The sequence below is a fragment of the Pogona vitticeps genome, chromosome 2 (genome assembly GCF_051106095.1).
Source record: "Pogona vitticeps strain Pit_001003342236 chromosome 2, PviZW2.1, whole genome shotgun sequence".
In the NCBI taxonomy this organism is placed as follows: domain Eukaryota; kingdom Metazoa; phylum Chordata; class Lepidosauria; order Squamata; family Agamidae; genus Pogona; species Pogona vitticeps.
The window spans coordinates 85,657,478-85,679,592 of NC_135784.1; the positions used below are offsets into that span (position 1 = coordinate 85,657,478).

Consider the following 22,115-nt stretch of genomic DNA (forward strand, 5'->3'; position numbering starts at 1 on the left):
GACTGCGATTTTTAAATCTAATACAGGCTGTGAATCAAATCACAGCAAAGCTGAATCACTCCAATTCGGCTTTCCAGTGCAGTCACACCCTAACAATAGGCAGTGCCAAGAGTGAAAGCAGAGCCAATGCAGGCTAACATATGAGTCAAGTGCATGTGTGCCAAGCTAGAAAACTTTGTGTGTATATGGGGTGGGGTGGATCCTCACAACAGTTACGGAAAAGACTACTTCTAACACAAATATTTCTACCCCCACAGCAACCCTTTGCCCAGAAAAGGCAAACAATAAATAGATCACTATCCTGTGCCTCCCCCAGAACTGGTGGTGGGAGAGAGATCTGTACAACCCCAAAACAGAGAGAGAGAGAGAGAGAGAGAGAGCACTCCCTCTCCTCCACCAGCAGCAACCCATTATTCAAAACACATGAACTCAGAGCTAACTTTTAAAGGAACCAAGTTCTTGTTTTTGAAGAGATATTTTAATCACTGTTTTAAAACCTATTTTTTAAAAAAGTAGGGAGCTGTTTGGAGATATGTTCCACACCCCCATTTCAAAACTGTTCTCACACATCACAGGATGTCAGGTTAAAGAACATTAAAAAGGAAGAAGAATTAAAATCTGGGAAAATGCAGAAAATGAGCTTGAGGGGGAGGGAAGAGAAAATTGAAGGGCTGGGGAGAGGATGGAAAAACAATGAACTCAGCAAGGGCGACGGGATGCCTAGAAAACTCTCTCATTCTGCACAACCATCTCCTTGGTTAGATATTTTCTGAAAAGATGGGGGCTGGAGGAAGTAAGAATTTTTAAAAGGGGAAAGGAGGAGAAAAGTCCATGAGGGTTTCTGAGAGGCTCACAACTGAGACACCCCTCAAATAGATACACTCTTAAGCTGAGACACTTCTACAACATGCAGAGAAATATTCAACAATAATCTTCCAGTCCCCAGTATGCCAGTTAAAAAATAGGAAGAAAATGGAAAACACAGGAAAATATAACAACAACGATAAACAGTAAGAGATTGATGATTCCTGGAAAAGACCACAGGCTCCTGCAATTCCATCCTAGCTGGCCACCCCTAATTCCTGTACATCATTAGGTAAAGGTAAAGGTTCCCCTTGACAATTTTTGTCCAGCCGTGTTCGGCTCTAGGAGGCGGTGCTCATCCCCGTTTCCAAGCCATAGAGCCAGCGTTTGTCCGAAGACAATCTTCCGTGGTCACATGGCCAGTGCGGCTTAGACACGGAACGCCGTTACCTTCCCACCGAGGTGGTCCCTATTTATCTACTTGCATTTGCATGCTTTCGAACCGCTAGGTTGGCAGGAGCTGGGACAAGCAACGGGAGCTCACTCCGTCGCATGGATTCGATCTTACGACTGCTGGTCTTCTGACCCTGCAGCACAGGCTCCTGCGGTTTAGCCCACAGCGCCACCACGTCCCTCATGTCCATCATTAACATAGCCTTAAAACTCACAAAGAAACAGAGCCACCAACCTACCTAGGGCTGACTGTTTTGTTCCCTTCTCTTACAGTAACTGCTGCCCCTGCTATCATCTACAGCTGAATCAGCCTATCAGTCTCATAGAAAACCTAAGGGAGACTCTTTGGCTCTGGATGCCCTGCATGGCTGCCCTTCTCACAAATGAATGTCTGGGTCTTGAGCAACTCTGCTGTAACTGATAAGAACCAAATCTGGCCAACTAGCTGTGGGTCTTCTCAGCTCCAATTCCTGCCTGGTGACTCAGGAGTGCTTGCCTGCAGAGTCATGTAGGGTGAAACGCCAAAGGACCTGAAGGAAAGAGCAAGCATGGGTGCACAAGCCAGGCAGCCCAGCCACTGCCAGCTACTGAGCTGAGGGGGCAGAGCAGAATGTTCAGCATTTCGTCAGAAGGGAACTAAAACACACTGCGGTGCTCCCTGGGGGATGGGACAAAGATTTAGGGACATGAGCAGGGGTTGCCCTATTTGGCCGAAGCAAAATGGCTGCTGTTGGAGCAGACTGCTCAAGCCGCCTGTTAAGAGGCAGGAAAGGAGCCAGCCCTTTCATTCACCTTGACTGCATGAGAATGCACTGTGTGGTTACTGATCTATTTAAATGAAACATATTCCATGTAAGACTACAATAGGGTATACTCTATGTATGAAACCTCTTTTATTTCTTTTCAAGAGAAATAAAAGCGGGGTGGGTGACAAGAAGAATGAGATAGTGCGTCAATGCACTGATGAGTTATGGCAACAGCCACCTTGGGTCCCCTTATTGGGAGAAAGGTGGCCTATAATCAATCAATCCAAGAGACAGTACACCCTGCTTTTGAAGCCAAGGGGCTCTTGTGAACTGCTCCTTGGAATCCTCTTAGCCTGAGGACCTTTCTTACCTGTGTGCTTTCCTTCTGGGCTGTCTCCCCATTGGTGAGCAACTGGGAATCCTGGTGCACCCCAGAGGCTTCCTGCAGGGCGTGCTGATAGCTGAGTGTCATCTGGTGCAGCCCCTCAATGGCAATGATGCTGGCAGGCTCTTCGTCCTGCTCAGCGTCGCAGAAGGTGGCCGGCGGTTCTGGCAGGTCATTGAAGTTGAGCAGGTTGTCTTCAGGGAGGCCAGCCGAGGAGGGGGGCTCTGGTTCTCCAGGAGGGACATCCACCTCCACCAGCATAGCAGCAGGCATGGGAGGCCCATCGTGAAGGTCCCACGGGGCTGGAGTGGGGGGACCACCGCCCTGCTGGAGCTCCCAGGCCTCGGGAGGGGTGGGCTCCACCGCAGAGCTGTCGTTCTGCCACAGGTCAAGGATGTTCTCGGCCGGGGGAGCTGGTGGCTGGGAGAACCCAAAGGCCTCCCCTAGATCCACCGTACCTTCACTCTGGATGGGCTGCGGGGCTGCTGGGAAAAGAGGCTCTTCTTTTGGAGGAGGAGCTTCTGGGAAAAGAGGCTCTTCTTTGGACTCTGGGAATACCAGGACTTCAGTGGGCCCAGCCTCCCCTTGCTGCGGCTCTGTCCACGCTGGTGCCTGCCAAGCTGAGGCTCCAGGGAGCTCTTCTGTCTTCTCCGCCGGTTGCTCCACACTGGGAGGAGCCCAGCTCACAGCAGGGGCTTCCGCTGTTTCCTCACTGCTTGGGCTGGAAGAGTCTGGAAAAGGAAGGGACAGGAGACCTTGGGTGGGTGTGAGCAGACAAGGGCCAGGGAATCCATGACCTGAGGCACCGGGAATGGGGTAGCCAGCCTGAACCTCCAGCGACGCCATACAGGGGCACGCTGGGCAGTGCAGGCTTTGAAGAGAGAGGGTGAGGTGACCTGCCCTTACCTTTCAGTGCACCCTGCTGCGTTACCTCATCCAAGGCACGCTCAATCTGCTCACCAACCGGCGTGGAGGCTGTACTGGAGTCACAGGGGCTAGTGGCAGAGACCTTTCTGTGTGTTTCCGTCTGGCTGCCTGTGAATGAGCCATACAGGCACTGAAGAGGGAGCTGACAAGCCAAGTGGCACAACCCCCAGAGCTATAAAGGCCTGAGCAACTGTGTACACAAAAGATGTTGCAGCTTCATTTGAAAACAAAATGGTAATCTCTAACTGCTCCCCACAAATTTAACATTCCCCAGCGTATCTGGAGTGTCTCTACACTACACTGCTACAGTATTTTGATACCACATTGAATGACTTCACTTCCTCTTACAGAATTCTGGGTTGGAGAGGTCCTTCAGAATACTCTGCCTAATTTGCTTGCATGCACAAACACCCTGCAGCAAAGACCTTTAAAGGCCTTACCCAACTATGTACCCGAGAATTCAGTAGGAGGAATTCATCTCCTGTAATATGGTATCAAGCTGCTAGGACAGTGTAATGTAGAGAGTTATTAAATTGGCTAATTGTCCTGAACAAAACACCCTGTCCTGCATTACCCACCCTTCCCAAAGCAAGCTGCATGATGAAGCCCTTAGCTTTCATTAATAAACACACTGAATAGTTGAACTGTGGAGGTCCCTCTCTTTCTCTGTGTTATTGGAGCAAACACAGCCCTGACATAATGTGGTACCCACTGGGATCTGAGGCAACTCAAAAAAAAATGGGAAAATGCAATCCTGCAAGTTGTCTCTTCTGGTAAGGGACCCTTTCAAACAGGGATGGGTGAGCTGCAGCTTAAGTCCTCAAACTCACTTGGCTCCTCTGTGTAATTTCAAAAAGCCTCCTGCGAGGGATAAGTTCGGGCTTCTGAAAAATGCCCTTTGTCCCTTTCTCTAGCAGCCTGCTAGGTGGGGAAGGAGAGTGAGAGCAAGAGAGAAAGAAAGAAGTTGCAGGGTTCTTCCATTTTTGTCTGTGTTCCCACCAACTCTTGTCACATGGCCCCCCCAACAAATTTCCCCTCTGCAATCCTCAGCATTAAAAAAAAGTTGTCCCCTCCCTCACTTTCAATAATTGGATAAATCCTGTCTTTTACTACCTTAGAAAAACAATCCACAGCAAACATCTAAACAGGGAACAACACTGGCAGATCATCTCTACCCCAGACCTGCAAAATTCATCACATACCCAGACTGCCCAGTAACAGCATCTTATGCCCCACCCCATGTCACCCAGGTCCATTTCCCCTGCATTCCCTTGGCCCAGCATCATCAAGGCCCCAGCAGGCTGGTGAATGTCTACATTTTCCCTATGTACAGATTTAGGCTCCCACTCCATCTGTCTCCCACCCTGCCTTTTTTGGCCAAGGGCAAAAGAGCCTCTCCTCGCCCACTGCAGGCAGCCTGATGGTGTCTTATACTGGAGACTGCACCCCATCTGCGTAACATCAAAACTGTGATCCAGTGTGATCCAGCTTTAGGATGCAGCTGCTGGCAGAGAAGCATTTCTGGAGTAGCCTGCCTGCCAAGGTGGCAGCGGTTGTCATTTACTTTTATTTTAAGGAGGAAAGGGCAGGAAGGGAAAAGCTTCCTTATTATAGACCCAGGGGTCAATCAGCTGTCCTGAGGATGGCAGCTACTGTATGCAGATGCCCAGCGCCAAGGCCCCACCCTCCCCTGGGTCTATGCTTTGGAACACAGGAAGCCAGTCCACCATGCAGGAAATGTGAGAGGGCAGCCAAACCCTGGATCTTCCCAGGTTCATTCTGCAGGGCCTGCTTCTTGGGCAGCCACATGGACGTTATTTCCTCCTTTCAGAGAGGTACCGGGATGGTAACACTGGGAGGGGCATGGCCAAAAGTAAGGCATGGGGTGGGGCAAGGCCCTTTAAGTATCTGCCTCCCCAAACCAGCTTCCCAAAGCCCGGCCAGGGCCTGGCTACCTACATGGGAAGAAGGAGGAGAGATTTGGTGTGCGGTGGCAAGTGATATAGGGGAAGGGAGTCCGTGGAGGGGAGGAGGAGGAGGAGGAGGAGGAAGGCAGCCCACTGTCAGGTGTCTTTATGAAAGGACAGTGCAGACGACCTGCTGAGAGAAAGACAGACAGACGGACGGAGACAGAGAAAGCAGAAGAGAATGGTCAGTCTCCCCTTCAGCTGCCCAAGCCATCAGCCGCCCCCCCTCATGCCGCAGGGCAATCAGTGCCCACTTTAAGGGCTGGGGAGGCAGGGAAAGAAAGTGAGGGGGGGTCAAGGAGAGCTGGAGGGCACTGCCTGTGGCAGGGCAGGGAGATGCAGGAAGCAAAGCCAGTGCCTAGGGAGCACGAGAGCCCTGACAGAGCAGTGCAAAAGGACACAGACTGCACAAGGAAGGCCAAGGAGTGTGAGAAGGTGGAGCGGGAGTGTGTAGGTTAAGAGGCAGGAGGCACAAGTGAGGGTGCTGGGAAACAAGCTCATGCCAATAGTTCTACAATTAACAGACAGCCTGGTGCCCCAAAGAGCCAGCCCAACCAAGCTACTGTGCAGGAAGTCCAAACCCCAGAGCACAATGCACAGGAAAAGCTCTTGCTCATCCCAGGCAGGGATAGTCCTCTCTAGCAAAAACAGCCCAACCAACGTAGGTTACAGGGAGAGGCAAAGGTGTCACAGAGCTCCTCAGCAGAAAGCAACAGTCTAGTAGTACTATTGATAATGTAGGAGGATGTGTGGTCCTGCAGCACCCATAAGCTGGACCCCCCCCCCCCAAAAAAAACCCTCTGAATTTGCAGAAGCAGCTTTAAGGGGAATCTTGCCCAGAGACACAAGCGCACTGGGACAACACTGATTCTAACCCCAAGCAATACTTCTGGTCTCCCTGCATTCATCTAACACAGAATAATTCATCCTGCTCTCGTCTTTTATGCCTGCATATAGATAGGTATACTCATCAAGGTGACCAGTTTCAGTGACACCATTCCACAAACACCACACTCCAGTGGTATAAGCAGACTTGCTATTACCTCCCTTCTGTTCCAAAGTTATTGGATCACTTCCTGTCCAAGGATGGCCAAAATAACAAGGGCTCCCAAACCAAACAATCTAAGCAGATATCTAGAGTGTCACTGAGATTTAAAACAGGCAACTGCTTGCTCTGTAGATACCGCTTCAAAATGTTTCACCTGGGAAACCGCTTGTAGAAACCAGCCATAAGATTCAAGCCTCATGAAGCAATGAGCAGAAATGACTGGCTCCCCACACAATTAGACACAGTGGAACATTTCCTAAACCAGTGCCTATGGCCTAACTTCAGATATCAGTCTTAAATTCTCAAATGAGATGCGTTATTATATGCAATCTGGCTTGTTGTTACAAGAACTTTGTAGCTAAGATTGTAATTCCTAATTTTGTTTCCCCTTCTTTCCTGCCTCCTTTTGCTTCTGTGTTGTGTCTTTTTCATTGGAAGCCTGAAGGCAAGGACTGTTTCTTTACTGATTACATCTACACTGCCCTGGGGACTACTACTGCTTCTTTTTGTACTGAAAAGCAGTTAAAAAAAAAGAGGTTGACATAAATTATAAATAAGAGATGCTCACTCTAAGCTTAGAAATAATTTAATCTTGAAAACTCATCAAAACTATCAAAACTCTTTAATAATTTGGATATTCTAGTACAGTAGTTCATACTGATTTATTAAAATAATACACATACATATAAAAAAGTTTTGGAGTTTTTGAGCCCAGCCACATCCTGTGCAAGTGAGTTCCAGAGTTTGGTTATGTGCTACCATTTGCTACTTAGGTATTTGCCACCATGCTATTTTCCCCGGATGCTCACTGTTTGCCTTGTAACAAGACACAGCAACTACCTATCTTTGTCCCATTCTGGGTCCAAATGAATTGCGATGCTTTTAAAAAATACTATGCTTTACTTTTATCCCAGTTCTAACCATCTGTGAGTCTGGAAACTCATTGCATTGCCCTCAGTGGTGCACACACCAACCTTCCATTTAAAGATCCATCTTGAATTGTTTTTAATTTAGTCATGTTCCAACATTACGATTTGTTTCATTGTGTTTCAACATTAGAAATGTTTGTGCACAACTCATCCAGCCAACTCTCCCAAGTTCCCTGGTCTTCTCCTCTTCCTTCCCCACCAGGTGGCCATGGTGGGGCTCCTTACCTGTTCTGTTGAAGGGTGGGGGCGTCTCTGAACTGGCCGAAGCCACCCGCTCTTGCTGCCTGAAGAACTCACGAGGGTTCTCGGGCCGCTGAGCAATGATGGCTGCTGCCTCCTGCCAGGATGCAAGGGGGAAAAGACATGACAGAGAAAGGTCATAGGCAGCTCCGCCATTCAACATACACTGACCACCCTTGTTTCAAATACAGACTGAACCGGTCACCCCTCCCACACACAACAATGTCCCATCTACCCCATGCAGCTGCCAGGGCAACACTGACAAAATATGGTACGTGCCACATACATAAAAGTGCGCCCCACATGCCCCACCCAGCAGCAGCAGCAGCAGCACATAGTGACACCAGCTAGAGACAGCACCACAAACTGGCTTCTGACAAAATGAACATGTAGCAACAAGGAAGAGACAAACACCACTAGGAGCGTGCTTAGCTCCCCAAAATTAGAGGGGACACACACCCCCAACCTTGCTTAAGCATAGACTGCCACTCATCAACATCACACTCCATCTTCTCGACATGACAATGATAACCAAAACTGAGGTTCCCCTGCCTCGTGCTGATGCTTTGCACACAGTGTGACAATCCTCATGCAGCAATAGCCCTGTAGGGTGGCATTGGCGCTCTGCTGCCTACACAATGCATGCTGTGCCCCGGGGCCGCACTCACCTCCACCTCCGACTCAGACTTTTTGGGCTGCTGCCTGTCTTCGTCGTCCTCCTGCTCCCCCTAGGGAGAGAGGTCAGCGTCAGCCCCAGGGCACCTCAACCACACTGAAAGACCCTAGTTGTTGTTTTATTTTCTCCCCTGACCTAGCTCAAAGCTGGAGCAAGGAAAAGGCTGTTCATCCAGTGTCACCCTGGCTGCAGAGCCCGACCCCAGAGTCACCAGCCAGCCTTGGTGCTGACTTCCTACCTCTCTCAGTATCCTGGGGGAGCCAGCAGCACAACTGGGCAACCCTCCCCTATCTCTTGAAGCATCACTTACAAAGATGGATTGCTCCTTCAACCGCTGTTTAGCTTCCTCTGCTTCCAGGCTCTGCTGCTTTCGCCTAATAGGATGAGAAAGAAGAAGGTCTGAAATGGTCAAGCACTGAATTCAGGAAGGCTTAGTAGGCCTGCAGGCTGGCTTGGCCTTCTCATACAGTACTTCATTCCTCCCCATCCCAGCATTAAATCAATCTCCTCATTCATTCAGGAGCCACAAAGAACAATCTGACCTCCAGCTTTTCATTCTAAATCTACATGTATCTGAAAGATGCTATTGTATACTCTCTTGAATTTTCTTTAACAGAGGGATGGGAAACGTCTCTGTGGTTATAAAAGGAAGAACACTGCCCCATGCAGTGGTTCCCAACCTTGCATCCCCAGATGTTCTTCACCACTAGTTGTGTTGGCCAGGATTTCTGGGAATAGTACTGCAAGAACATCTGGGGACCAAAGGTTGGGAACCACTGCACCACAGGCTGCTCTTCCAACTATTGCGCTGCTGAATTTGCTGCCATATCCCTGAATTTGGGCAGCAAACCAGTAGCAAACACAAATGCATATGCACACCTGTGGTCTGACTGTAAAGTAGCACAATGCACTCCTGTGGGGATTTTGTAGTCTAAAGTTCCATCTTGTGGCTATTAAGGGATACATCACTGGTGTTTAGCATAATCAAGTTATTGTAGTATAAAGATGCATTGTTCTATGATTCTCTCTCTGCGCAGGCGTGGAATGCCTTAAGACTGATAACCACACGACGCCTCTATGGCCAAATTCTTATCTTATGCTAATTTTGCTTGTTTTGCGTGCTTAATAAAAACGTCTGGGGGGAAGAAGGTAGCCATCTTAATCTTCATCTTCTTCTTCTTCTCTACCGGTACCTGAATACTAACAAGATAAAGTCTGCAGTGTCTTCATTTATCAGAGCTCTCCCTGGTTTTCATGCAACTGCTGCTTGGCTGGCTTCCAAGCAGGGTTCCCTGGGAATTTCCCCACACACTCCTTCCAATACATTGTTTTAAAATGAAAAGCCAGCTTCTTTTGCCACAGGCACCAAAATTTGGGAACAACAGTGGTAAATCTGGGGTGGGGGCAAGCAAGGATGCATGCAACGTATTTCCCAACATTGCACTGTCAGACCTAAATGCATCACATTTTATTTCTTCTACATCTTTTAATTCCTGAATTCTGGATTGTTCATATTAATCCCTTTTACTTCCACTCTAAATGTTGCTCTGCCTTTTTTTTAAAACAGTGGGAGGTGTCCTAAACTAACCCCTCTGTCTGCCACAGTACAGTCAACAAGGAATAACAGCCATTACTTCCTGTAATTCACAAGCTACTCCTCTAAAATGTCCCTGAAGTCTCTGAATGTACTACAAAAGTATCATATTTTGTATCACATCAGATTTCATTGACATCTTTTTTTAAAAAAAAATTGTTACATCTGATTTTCCTTCAAAGGAATTATACTTTTCAAATCAATCTATCATATTTCTTACGTTGTTGTTTGCAAATCAATTAAGACAGGTTCACAAGAGGCTACTCTAATTTCTAACCCTGCCACTTCACGTTGGCATAAAACGTGGCACAAATGTAGCCAAGATCCACTCTTGGCATGTGAAAAAATAGTTCTTCTGCAGCAGAAGGTGAACGGTATCCACGTAAATGTCCAATCAAGGACACATTCAATCCAACTCTCCATTAAAATTTCACCACTGCTATCTTTACACACATGCATTAGCTTTAAGGATGGGAATGCCTCCAGATGGTGTTGGACTTCAATACCTATCAGTCCCAGCCACCAGAGCCAACCATCAAGGTTAATGGGAGATGTATGGCAAAATCTGAAGGCCGTTTTGACTTTTAGTGCTACACTCAAGAGATACACAGTTCAGTCCTCCAAGCATGTTTATTCAGAAGCAAACCTCAGTGAGTTCAATGGCACTGACTCACTCTCAGGCCTCTAGAACTTCAGCCTTAGTTATTTTTTACCAGTTACGAAACAGCACTGCCATCCTGGGTGCACACACACACACACTGCCCTCCCGTGAGCTGCAAAGATCCTTTCAATCTTTGAAAACGATAAAATGGATTTTCATTCAATTTTTTGGTTACTCAAATGCAATTCAAAACAGTGAAAACTTCAGTGGCTCCTGGGAGAACATTTGCCCTGCCCCCAAACAAATATGAAGGAAATGGTAAAAGACCTATCCTTCCTGATGTCCCTTCAACCTAGGCTGCTGGGAGTCGACGCTTACCACCAGCTGGAACCACAGACAAGAGACACTCAGGAACACAGGCACACACTCTGAACAGTTAAGGAACGAGGAGTTTACTCTGAACAAAGGATCAATCCAAGAGTTTGCAGTCAGCACAAGAACCAAGCTTACATTTTCTCACACACAAAAACTGGCTCCTGGACCTTCCTTAGGAGTACTTTTTCAGGATCCTAATTTAGGGACGTGGTGGCGCTGTGGGCTAAACCGCAGAAGCCTGTGCTGCAGGGTCAGAAGACCAAGCAGTCGTAAGATCGAATCCACGCGACGGAGTGAGCGCCCGTTGCTTGTCCCAGCTCCCGCCAACCTAGCGGTTCGAAAGCATGCAAATGTGAGTAGATAAATAGGTACCATCTCGGTGGGAAGGTAAACAGCGTTCCGTGTCTAAATCACACTGGCCATGTGACCACGGAAAGATTGTCTTCGGACAAACGCTGGCTCTATGGCTTGAAGAGCGGGATGAGCGCCGCTCCCTAGAGTCGGACACGACTGGACAAAAATTGTCAAGGGGAACCTTTACCTTTACCTTTTTAATTTAGGGCACCCATCAGAGAAGCTCCTTAGCTGTTGCTTTTGTTACATTTATCCTAAGATCCCAATCCACTTTATGTTCACAAGTGTTCCAGGGTGCTCACTCACTGAGCAGCATCTGGTGCCTCACCTTTTTTGACGGGTGATCTTAGAATAGGTTTTTTCAACCTTTGGGCTTCCAGATGGTTTGGATTTTCAGAATCTATGGCCATAATCCATTCTGAAGCTTCTGGAAACTGAAGTCCAGAACATCTGGAGAATCAAAGGTGAGGAGCCCCTGTTCTAAAGAACAACCAGCTAGTCGTCTTTCCGAAGAAATGGTCTGCCATGACTTGTCCTTGTGTAAGTTTCCAAACAGAGCTTGAAAAAGTTATTTTAAAAGCTAACATACTAGCATTAATGTATTTAAAAAAAATTTTGTAGTTACATGCTATTTGCCAACAACTCCCCACTCATTGTATTACATTCTTTCTTAGCAATATTTTATCAACATGTTAGCATTTGTTTATTTTTAAGTGATTTTTAAATGTCCAGAAATGCCTTCAATTTCCCCAGAATCTCCCTAAATATGTTATGAAGTAACAAGTAAATGTTATTTATTACTCCAAACAGAATGAAAGAGAAAGACCAATATTAGCATCATGTACAATGTGTTAAATGATTAAAAATAACACCATTGGCCCTAGTTACTAAAAAAACCCAACATCATTATTTTAATGCATTATTTTCAAACTTTGCTTATAATAAAAGGAACCCCAAGACTCTCCAAAACCAATGAGTTTAAAAGAGTACTAGTTTTGTGAATAAAATCTTGCACGCAGCTGGGGCAAATTCAAATCCCCATCCAGCCATTAAGCATAATTGTGTAACCCACAACCAATAACTGTCTTTCAGACTAATCTACCTTACAGGCATGTTGAAAAAATAAGATCCTTGGGAGAAATGTTTACTGAAAATTGTGTCAAACAGCTCACTGGCTCATCAAAACATTGACAAACTAGTTCAATGACGAGCTCCACCAAACTGAATCCTCATGTTAGCCACAAGTTAAAACGGACCCCCACTAAAATGGGCACAGGTGGCATAAGGTTCAGTAATAACCAGGAGGCAGTGAGGCCAGACAGGAGGATGTGCAGCTTGACAGCCAATGAGAAATGTGGTGGTGGAGGAGACTATTTTGACTAAGCACATGAAACAGATTTTCTTGTATTACCGCTGGTAGCATCACTGTATCATAAGGAATGAAGGAGGAAATAGGTCTGACCCTAGGAGAGGAGGAAGGACCAAGGCAAATCAATCAATCAGAACACACACTCTCGGTATCTGAGTCATGAAAGGCAAGGGAATATAAGGGCTCAAAATATTCTGAACCTAACACGTGGCACTGTCAGAGAGCATGCAACAGGAACGACCCTAGCTACTGGTGCAACACGAATTAACATTTATCTAATGTGGCTTGGCAATAAACCTTAACCTTGCCTTCTCTCTTCCTTTCATCTACCCTACTGTACTGCCACAGCGAGATTCCCAGGCTGACTCCCTTGCCTGTGTTCCTCAATCTGCTCCTCGCGCTCCCGGTAGCGTTTCTCGCGTTCCTCCTGCTCCTGCCTTTCTTGTTCCATCCGTTCTTGTTCAAAACGCAGCCGCTCATCCAGGGCTTTCTTCCGCTCTTCCTCTTTGCGCAGCTCCTCTTCTTTCTACAAGGGACAGGAAAAGGACCGTAGGTGTCAGCCTCACTCAGATCAGGCCACTGCACCACAAGGCTGACTAGGCAATGAAGGCAAGCGAAGCCAGGGTTACAGGTGTGTGTGTGTGTGTGGGTTACCTGCCCAGAGGCAGAACTCCCTCGCCTACCTTAGCCTGCTCCCAGAACTGCTCTCGGTTGAGTCGTTTCATCTCCACGGCGGCATCAGTTTTCTGATAGGTGGTGCCCTGAAATGACAAAACCCTGTTAAAGGAAGTGTCTGTGTGGGTGTGTGCATGGGTAAGTGTTTCTGTGTGCTCCTACATTTCAAGCAGGAGATGCTTCCAACCCAGAAGAAAAGGCTGCTGCCTGATTTTTTTTTTTACTGGAGTGGCCTGGCATTAACACCGCTACACTTCATAATGCATAATAATAGTGTGGGATAATTCACTAGAAATGGTCTCAGAAACTTTTCAGGGAAGATTATAACTTCTTCGGGAGTATTCATAGTGCACATGAAACTGTATGCTAGCTGTCACCTTAACTGGATCCCTTAACTCAGAGAAATGTGGCATGTAAATGAAATGAAATAAAATGAATATAAGGCCATAGATATTATCTCTCCTTTTTAAAGCCTTCTTCCTTAACCTCCAAATTAGCTGGTGTCCTCCTGCTGCTTCTGTCTTGTCTTTCACAGGGAAAAGAAAATGTGAGGTTGGCTGGTTGAAGAGGGAGAAAAGAGCATTACCACAGGTTGGGCATTCTCATCCTCGCGCAGGCGAAGACGATGCAGGACCGGACTGGCGATGCGGGCCAGGCCATTGGAGAGCCGTTGTCCGATAGCTCCTGGATCAATGTCTTCCACACTGCTAGCATTGACAATCACATCCACACCCTATTAGGACAGACATTTAAGTCATACAGTTAAACAGAGAGGTCCAGTAATCTGAAACAAGAAATCAAGGCACAGCCTAGAAATACAATCACTAAAATTCAGGTTTGGAGAAGTTACCTATTTGGACTGCAACTTGCAAAGTAATAGCTAGGAGATCTTGGCAGTTGCATCCTTCCGCCCAGAAGTAATTTTTCTAAGGTCTTGACTGTCACCTCAACTAGCACAAACCCCTTTCCAACAGCTCAGTTCTACAGAATTTACATGGAGCAGTTGTATTCCACCTCTTCATGAAGCCCGGCCCCATGCTGCAAAAGTGTAAGCTGGCTGTCACCTCCACATTTGGATGCAGCCTCCCCCGTTTCCATCTGCACACCTCTCACCGATAGCTCATCACTGACCTGGAAGAACTCTGCCACTTTGGGCACATGGGTGGCACAGGCACATTTGCGGGCATCAGCAACATCCTCTCCCACCTGCCAAGCATAAGAAAGAACATCATGGGACATGCCATACCATGCATTGACAGAAGTAGGCTCTCTCTCTCTCTCTCTTTTTTGCATGTGCCTACATACACCCTACTGGAAGCAGATCTGGACAGCCCAGAAGGTGCAACCATTGCTCAGGGCTTATTCTGTAAGAGCTGTGCAAGTTGCCAATGCTCTTCAGAACCCAAGGTAAAGTGCCAGTGGTCACCTCCAAAAAGTCTGAGATGCCTGCACCTACGCAAATCACCCTGGGCCCTCCGGACAGCCATAGTGGTTTGATTCACATGCTCACTGGGGAAACGTATCAGGATGATTGGCAAGACAGAGAGACCCTTTTCTGTAGGGGTCCCATCCTCCTAAAACACTACTGTTATGGGGTGTGCATGTTTAGCCTTACATCTTTCCTTAGAGGCCTGTTTAGGCTAGATTGCATTTAACGGAATGTAGGCTCATCTGTTACAACGCGAACTTTCATAAAGTCGTGACTGTTTCAAGTACGTTGCTGCAATTAATTACATTTTGATATTTTATTGCCTTGAATCTGCAGGATATTTTAAAAATAAAAAGTTAGTAAAACAAAGGCTGGCACATAAAACAAAGTATGCAAGAAACCCAACAGGTTTCCCTGGGGTTTGGAACAGGACTGTACAGTACAGTTCACCATATGACTCTGAACACATCCAATCTTGTTCGATTTCAGAAGCTAAGCAGGGTCAGGCTTGGATAGCATTTACTAGGAGAGCATCAGGTAGCACCAGGGATTCCAAACACAGTTAGGAAACTCTGAAGAATCTCTGCCTCTACAAGTTGACTATACTGTGGTAGATGGATCAATGGTCTCACTCTGCGTACAGCAGCTTCCTATGTTCCTAAGGCAGATACAGCTGTTTATGCTACAGAAGGACCCATCTCCGCAATATTGGGTGTAAAGCAGAAAAGCAGGCATTATCACTGTGACAACCATTTGAGGAAGCAACCTTCTTGCCCCTGATGTTCTTCCTCAGTCTCTGCAACAGCCATTCTTTTCTGAAAGGGTTCCTGGGACCTTTTGCTAAGAAGCAAGAATTGGAAGCACACTTTCTTAAGAATAGATGTGGCAGCCCAAAGAGAGGGATAGGACTGTTGCTAGGCAGATGACTATATGCTGTACTATGGCCACATAGAGACTCACTGCAAAGAAGCTGCAGTCTCAAAGAAATCCTACTCTGCAGAATCCAGCCATGTGTGACATCCTTTTTTTTTTAATCAGTGGCTGACAACCAAGACCCTGTGGTGTTGCAATAAAAGGGCAATAACCACTTTGCTATGCAGATGGGTGCAACATTCAGCTGCCTCTATATACTAAGTGCTTTCCCATGGAAGCTATTTTGTCTTTTCCTCCTTAACATATTCCCAGTAATAAGAAAAAGGAGGAAAACAGGAAGACACAGTGGGATAATGCAAGAGGCAAACACAAATGGAAGATTTTGTTGGCTGGAGCCTGGGTGAAATTCTGCGAAGAGAGGATGTCCTATAAAAGCCACATACGGAAGCACCCCTAGTTGCACCATCCTGGAGCACAGTTCAAATACTTTTATTTTTTTATTTTTTAAAAAATATTTTCTTAAATTTCGTCTACAGCTTCCAGAATCCCTCAGTCAGCAGCTTTTGCTGAGAACTGTAAGCCCCCAAATAATTTTTTTACAAGCTCTTCCCTGACTTACTTACAAGCACCCCACATGCCATGATATTTCACCACTTGAGTCTAGTCAAGCAAGAGCAACAGGAAACAGCTGCCCAGAATTCTCAATCCTTGATGAATTCATAGAAATCAGTACGATGGCTATTTCAAATATCTGGATTTTAAAGGTTGTTTACTTCAGCTGCAACTTCTTCCTTTAGTTTTTTTTTAAGGTAAGTTAGCACTTCGTACTTCCAGGAAGACTTTCAAATAAATTAATGAATTTATAAATGCCTGCTAAAATGTTGTATCCAAAAATTTGTGTTTAACAACTGTTACTATCCAGCATATGACTTAGATGACACAAGCATGGGCAGGAAGAAAATCCTGATGAAGTGAGGAGCAAAATGTGTTGTGTTTTCCCAAAAGTAAGACAGGGTCCAAAAATGCATTAGGGCTTATTTTCAAGGGATGTTTTAATTTTTTCATGTATAACAATCTACATTTATTCAAATACAGTCATGTCATCTTCTTCTGGTTGCTGCACAATGGTGGAGGGCGGGGTTTCATTTAACTGGGGCTTATTTCGGGGGTAGGGCTTATATTACGAGCAATCATACTAGGTATTCACGAAGGCTTTCACGGCCGGGATCTAATGGTTGTTGTGGGTTTTTGGGCTCTTTGACCATGTTCTGGAGGATTTTCTTCCTAACGTTTCGCCAGTCTCTGTGGCCGGCATCTTCAGAGGATAGCACTCTGTCCTCTGAAGAGGCCGACCACAGAGACTGGCGAAACGTTAGGAAGAACCACCTTCAGAACACGGCCAAAGAGCCCGAAAAACCCACAACAACCAATCATGCTAGGGCTTATTTTCAGGTTAGGTCTTATTTTCAGGGAAACTGTGTTACAGCAATCTACTTGCTGGATGGTTAGGGACAATCCAGAGTCTAATTTCACTAGAGGGCAGTGCAGATCCATTAATGGAAGCCCAATCCTCCAGTAGATACTTCTATGTACAGTGGTGCCCCGCATAGCAACGATAATCTGTGCAGCCAAAATCGTCGCTATACGGATTTGTCGCTATGCGAAATAAAAAAGCCCATAGGAATGCATTAAAACCCGTTTAATGTGTTCCTATGGGCAAAAAACTCACCTTTATGTGAAAATCCTCCATACGGCAGCCATTTTCGCTGCCCGGTAAGCGAGGAATCCGGGCGAAAACACAGCAGGCGGCCATTTTTTCTACGCGGCGGCCATTTTGGAACCGCCGATCAGCTGTTGGGAAATCATTGTTATGCGAAAATCGGTAAGCGAAACAGCTTACTGATCATCGCAAAGCGATTTTTTCCCATTAGAAACATCGCAATGCGATCGCAAAAACGATTGCAAAAAATCCGTCACTATGTGGATTCGTCGTTAAACGGGGCGCCCGTTAAGTGAGGCACCACTGTACTTGGAAGGTCATTGTGTTGTCCCTATTAAAGCCAGCTTTAAATATCCCTAAATTTGTGGCAACATGTGAAAATGACAAAAAATGGGGTACACATTATTTCATAAACAGACATTATATTCAGATAGAAGTAAAATAAACTGTGACTGGCCCTAAGGCTGAACTTTCAAGCACATACCCATAGCCTTCACATGATACAACAATTTTATAGCACTGCACTATTTAGCACTGATTTGTTACAGTGTATGTACTCAAGTGTCCATTTTGTGGTGCTTCACAAGGGCCTGGTCTACCTAAAGGAGAGAGACTAGGTCTCCAGGTGATGTGGACATGGTCTATCCATACTACATTGGAGGTAGACTGGTCCTCTAGAACTCCTGGCATAAGGTACTGTGTAATGTCAAAATCCTGTTTACTGCTGATTTGGTTAGCACCCTGTTTTCTTAGAATGTATCCTGAGTGCTAAGTAAGGTATCACTGTATATCTGGCTGACTAGGTTCATGTTGAACTCTAATCTACACGGGCCTGCCTAGTCTGGAGAGTCCAAAGGACTTCACAAAGCACACAATGGAATTTCTCATTGTGTAGTTTTCTCCACCAACACGACTGCAGTGACAGGAAAAGCTGTGTCTGGCAGAATTTCCCCTTCCTGCACAACTCTAAAAAGATACAAAACTCTTCTCCGTGTGTGAGGACCAGTCAATGTTAATGGGATATTGTGCACACAGATTATATCACTTCAATAGGGCAACCTGCATCGCCCATTCTTTTGAAGAAGTAGGCCTTACCCAGTTAACGAGGACATATTTAGGTAGGGTGGCCTGGGGATCTTTGACACTGCAGAATCCGTACATCACCTTCTGATTCTCAAAATGGCTGGAGAGCTCTTGTAGGCCACCAGCTGAGGAAAGAAAGCAACACATTCATGGGACACAAGACAATTGCCCAAAACCTTTGTAGCCTTTGGGGGAAGGAGTGGAAGGATGGAGGAAGAATGCATTATCAATGTGAAAATGCTCCCTCCACCCTTTGAATATAATCCTGCCAAGGGCCACAGGTCGTCTGTTGCCCAATGAAAGCCCACTGATAGCCTGTTGAAGAAAGGGGGTGGGTGGGTTTTAAACTTAAGAAAGAAGGAAGCTGTTGGGACACTGAAAACTGCTAGGGCTGGAGAGGCAAAACAAAATAAGGAAGTAGGAAAATACTCACTTCCTGAGGCAGCCAGCTTCAGATTATCAGAGTCATCTTCATAGGTGTACAAAGCCCTGGAAGACAGAATCACCCCAACAGGTTAAATGTAGTGGGTAAAACAAGAATGTGCATGTTTTGTGCTGCCAGGTTGATTCTGACTTACAGCAACCTAAACTAGGGCTTTCAGGTTAAGTGAGATATTTAAGGAGTGGTCTAATCAGTGACAGCCCCTAGTGACTTTCCAGAGCCAACTGAGATTTTGAACCCAAAATCTCTTGATCTCCCATCTGACACTCTATCCATTCCACTACACTGGCTCTTACAATAAGAATGAGTCTCTGTATATCTCTTTTTACAGTTCTGCACAAGAGGAATTACTACTTCAGTGCATGCACATGCATGCACAGACGCACGCACGCATACACTGAAAGCTAGGATCTGTAAAAATTAGGAACATTAATGTAGATTTCATCAATATTGGCTTAGTTTAAACCATCTATTCTATTGTAATTGTCCTCAGGAAAACTAAATAACTACGGAGGACAATAAAATCCCACCAGAAAGTCACGGAGGGTTCAGAAATCTCAGCAGCCTAGCAGCTCCACCATCCCCAAAGCATAAAAATCTCTGTTTGGTTTTGCATTTTAAAGTGAAAATTGAAATTCAAAATTTTGAGTTCTGTACCTAATGCTGAGTAAGGGACGTGGTGGCGCTGTGGGCTAAACCGCAGAAGCCTGTGCTGCAGGGTCAGAAGACCAAGCAGTCGTAAGATTGAATCCACGCGACGGAGTGAGCGACCGTCGCTTGTCCCAGCTCCCGCCAACCTAGCGGTTCGAAAGCATGCAAATGCAAGTAGATAAATAGGGACCACCTTGGTGGGAAGGTAAGAGCGTTCCGTGTCTGAGTCGCACTGGCCATGTGACCACGGAAGATTGTCTTCAGACAAAACGCTGGCTCTATGGCTTGGAAAGGGGGATGAGCACCGCCCCCTAGAGTCAAACACGACTGGACAAAAATGGTCAAGGGGAACCTTTACCTTTACCTAATGCTGAATTCTGCATTTTTTTCCCCAAGGTCATTTTGGATATGGATCAAACATCTGCCTTTTTCAATTTCTAGTTTATTTATTTATAATATTTTAACTCTACCTTTCCCCTTACAAAGGACCCAAGATGGTTTACATCATTAAAAAGATAATATTTAAATGCTAAAAACAGTAAGTACACCAGTATTTAAAAATAATTAAATATTATATTTAAAGTAGCAAATAAAATCACTACTAAGAACAATTTTAAAAGCAACATAAATACAAATCATCTGTTCTAAAGCACTCTTAGGCAGCCAGTCACTAAGGGAAAGCCTGTCTGAAGAAAAAGGTATTTGCCTGCTTGCAGAAGGACAGCAAAGATGGTGCCAGTCTGGCTTCCTGTGGGAGGGAGTTCCAAAGCCTGGGAAAAGCAACAGAAAAAGCCCTCTTTCCTGTCCCTACCAAGCCAGCCTGTGAGGCTCGTGGGACTGAGAAAACGGCCTCTCCTGATGATCTTAAAACCTGAGCAGGCTCATAAAGTCCCTGAAATAGCTTAGACTCAAGCCCTTTCGGACTTCATAGATTAAAACCCGCACTTCGAATTCATTTATTTTAAAACACACACGCATATACACAAATATTGGCATTAACTTTAGAGCTCTGCCCTCCAAGTTATCTGTTACTGTATTATTATTTTGATATTCTTCGGAGGACCTTGAGCCAGTTCCTCTCTCTTAGACTGATCGGCCGCACGTGGTTGTCGTGAGGAGGAATGAACGGGAGAGCCAAGCACGCCGTCTCTGACTAATCAACAATACTTAATATTATCGATACATAATCAATACATGTAAGCCGATACATGTTAATGGCAGAAAATAAGGCACATTCTTTGTGCTGGAACACGTTGCTACCTCCGGTTTCCCCTGGAGCATGTACAGTATATCCTGTATTTGTGGAAGTGGGATCCGGCAAAAGGGTGAGGGGAGCCGCTTCTCCCGCTTCCCGCTGACACGCTCGCCTCCGTGCTCCTTCCAAATTAGCTACAGCTTGGCAGGGAAGGGGAAACAAAAGGCGCTGGCTCCGCACAGGGCTCCCCGTTTCCCCGCAATACGCCTGCCCGCCTAATAATAAACCGGGGGAGGGGGGAAATCACCTCGTTGCAAGGTAAGCCAAGCCCTTCGCCGCCTTCAGCGTTGCATTGGTTGGCTGACATTAACTGCAGGTCACGCGCGGCACGGCGGGGGCTTCCCGTGAATAGGGGGAAATTAACGAAGGAAAGGGAGTGCGTGAAAGAGAATGCCTTGCCCCGCCAGGGTGGCGCAAGCATTGCCCACCTGGAGAGGAAAACCTACGCATGTTTCTGGAAGCAGCTTGCCTGCCTTCAGAAGCGGGTGGGGGGTGGGGTGGAGCGGAGCAAGGAAAGGAGAAAAGAGAATATAGTGAAATTAAAGCTGCAGCCACTGCATATTCATGAAGCTCCCCGGTTTGTCTGAAGGGGCCTCCATAGAGACCGTCTCCAAGCTACCGCCCTCCCTTCCAAGCGCGGCCTCGGGGAAAAGAAAGTCCACGCCCTCCCTCTTTGCCACTCAGCCGGCAAGGCTTTTAGGCGCCGCGGGCGCGCGGGCTCTGCTCTCCTTGTCCCCTCGTGCCGGGCTGGTGGGGAGAGGAGGGGAGGGAGGAGGAGGAGAAAGAGAGAAGGAAGGAAGGAAGGCAGGAAGGAGCCGGGAGCATTGGCCCAAAGCTGCGTGGGCGGAGAGAGACTTGAAATCTTGAGGCTTATCGAGGCAACCAGCATCCCGCTGTCACCATGGCAACCACACTGCCATCCAGCTGGGACACGGTTTCAGATGACGGTGTCGAGGTGATTTGCCCGGGTGTGGGGGGGGCGGCGGGAGTGGAGCCTGCGTGGATGGAAGGGCGCGGGAAGCCAGCTGGCCCATCCGCAGCTCCTGCCCTGGGCGGCAGCAGCAGCACCGCCGCCGCCGCCGCCACCATCATCCTCATCACAGGTACCCTCCCCGCTGCGCATTTCCAGAGCTCTAGTGGGAGTTTGCTGAGTTGGGCCTCTTTCTGGACGTCATGCGCTCCATTTGCTGAATTGGCCAAATTCTTCTACTGTTCGCATTCCAGGACAGGCTGGGGCTCCATATGGCCTCAGCTCCTTCGTCCAGAGTCCCGCTAGAGTCAGAACGACAGCATGGGCTGGATGCCTTTATGGCCTGAAGCCACCCCTTGTGTGGCTACAGCTCAAGAAAACACTGGCTTACCACGCAGTCAGTCAGCGATCGCCATGCTTCTTAGTGAGAAGTCCTTTGCTACTGGAGAAGGAAGGATTGCATGTGAACCCAGAGAACTAGAAGGCCAGGATCTTTAAAAAGCAGGGTCTTTCTTCTCCAGTTAGCCATGGAAGCAAGGTTCTTTACCA

The 22,115-nt window shown here is 46.8% G+C and overlaps 1 protein-coding gene across 14 annotated transcripts in view; it reads right to left on the reverse strand.

Annotated features, from left to right (window-relative positions):
* DBN1 (drebrin 1) overlaps positions 1-22,115 on the reverse strand; it is a 43,909-nt gene that overhangs the window by 1,565 nt on the left and 20,229 nt on the right. For 3 of the 14 annotated variants that reach the window (XM_078385554.1, XM_072989915.2, XM_072989913.2), the window contains 12 exons: positions 18,682-18,737; positions 18,261-18,373; positions 14,275-14,349; positions 13,730-13,876; positions 13,152-13,229; positions 12,843-12,994; positions 8,486-8,549; positions 8,168-8,227; positions 7,485-7,596; positions 5,275-5,415; positions 3,295-3,423; positions 2,374-3,143 (listed from right to left, as the gene is read on the reverse strand). In XM_078385554.1, the coding sequence (XP_078241680.1) occupies positions 2,374-3,143; positions 3,295-3,423; positions 5,275-5,415; positions 7,485-7,596; positions 8,168-8,227; positions 8,486-8,549; positions 12,843-12,994; positions 13,152-13,229; positions 13,730-13,876; positions 14,275-14,349; positions 18,261-18,373; positions 18,682-18,737 (1,897 nt within the window). Of the gene's footprint in view, positions 1-2,373; positions 3,144-3,294; positions 3,424-5,274; positions 5,416-7,484; positions 7,597-8,167; positions 8,228-8,485; positions 8,550-12,842; positions 12,995-13,151; positions 13,230-13,729; positions 13,877-14,274; positions 14,350-18,260; positions 18,374-18,681; positions 18,738-20,601; positions 20,791-20,843; positions 21,010-22,115 lie in introns of those variants that run through there. The other 11 variants (XM_072989919.2, XM_072989918.2, XM_072989914.2 and 8 more) reach the window with 11 other exon arrangements.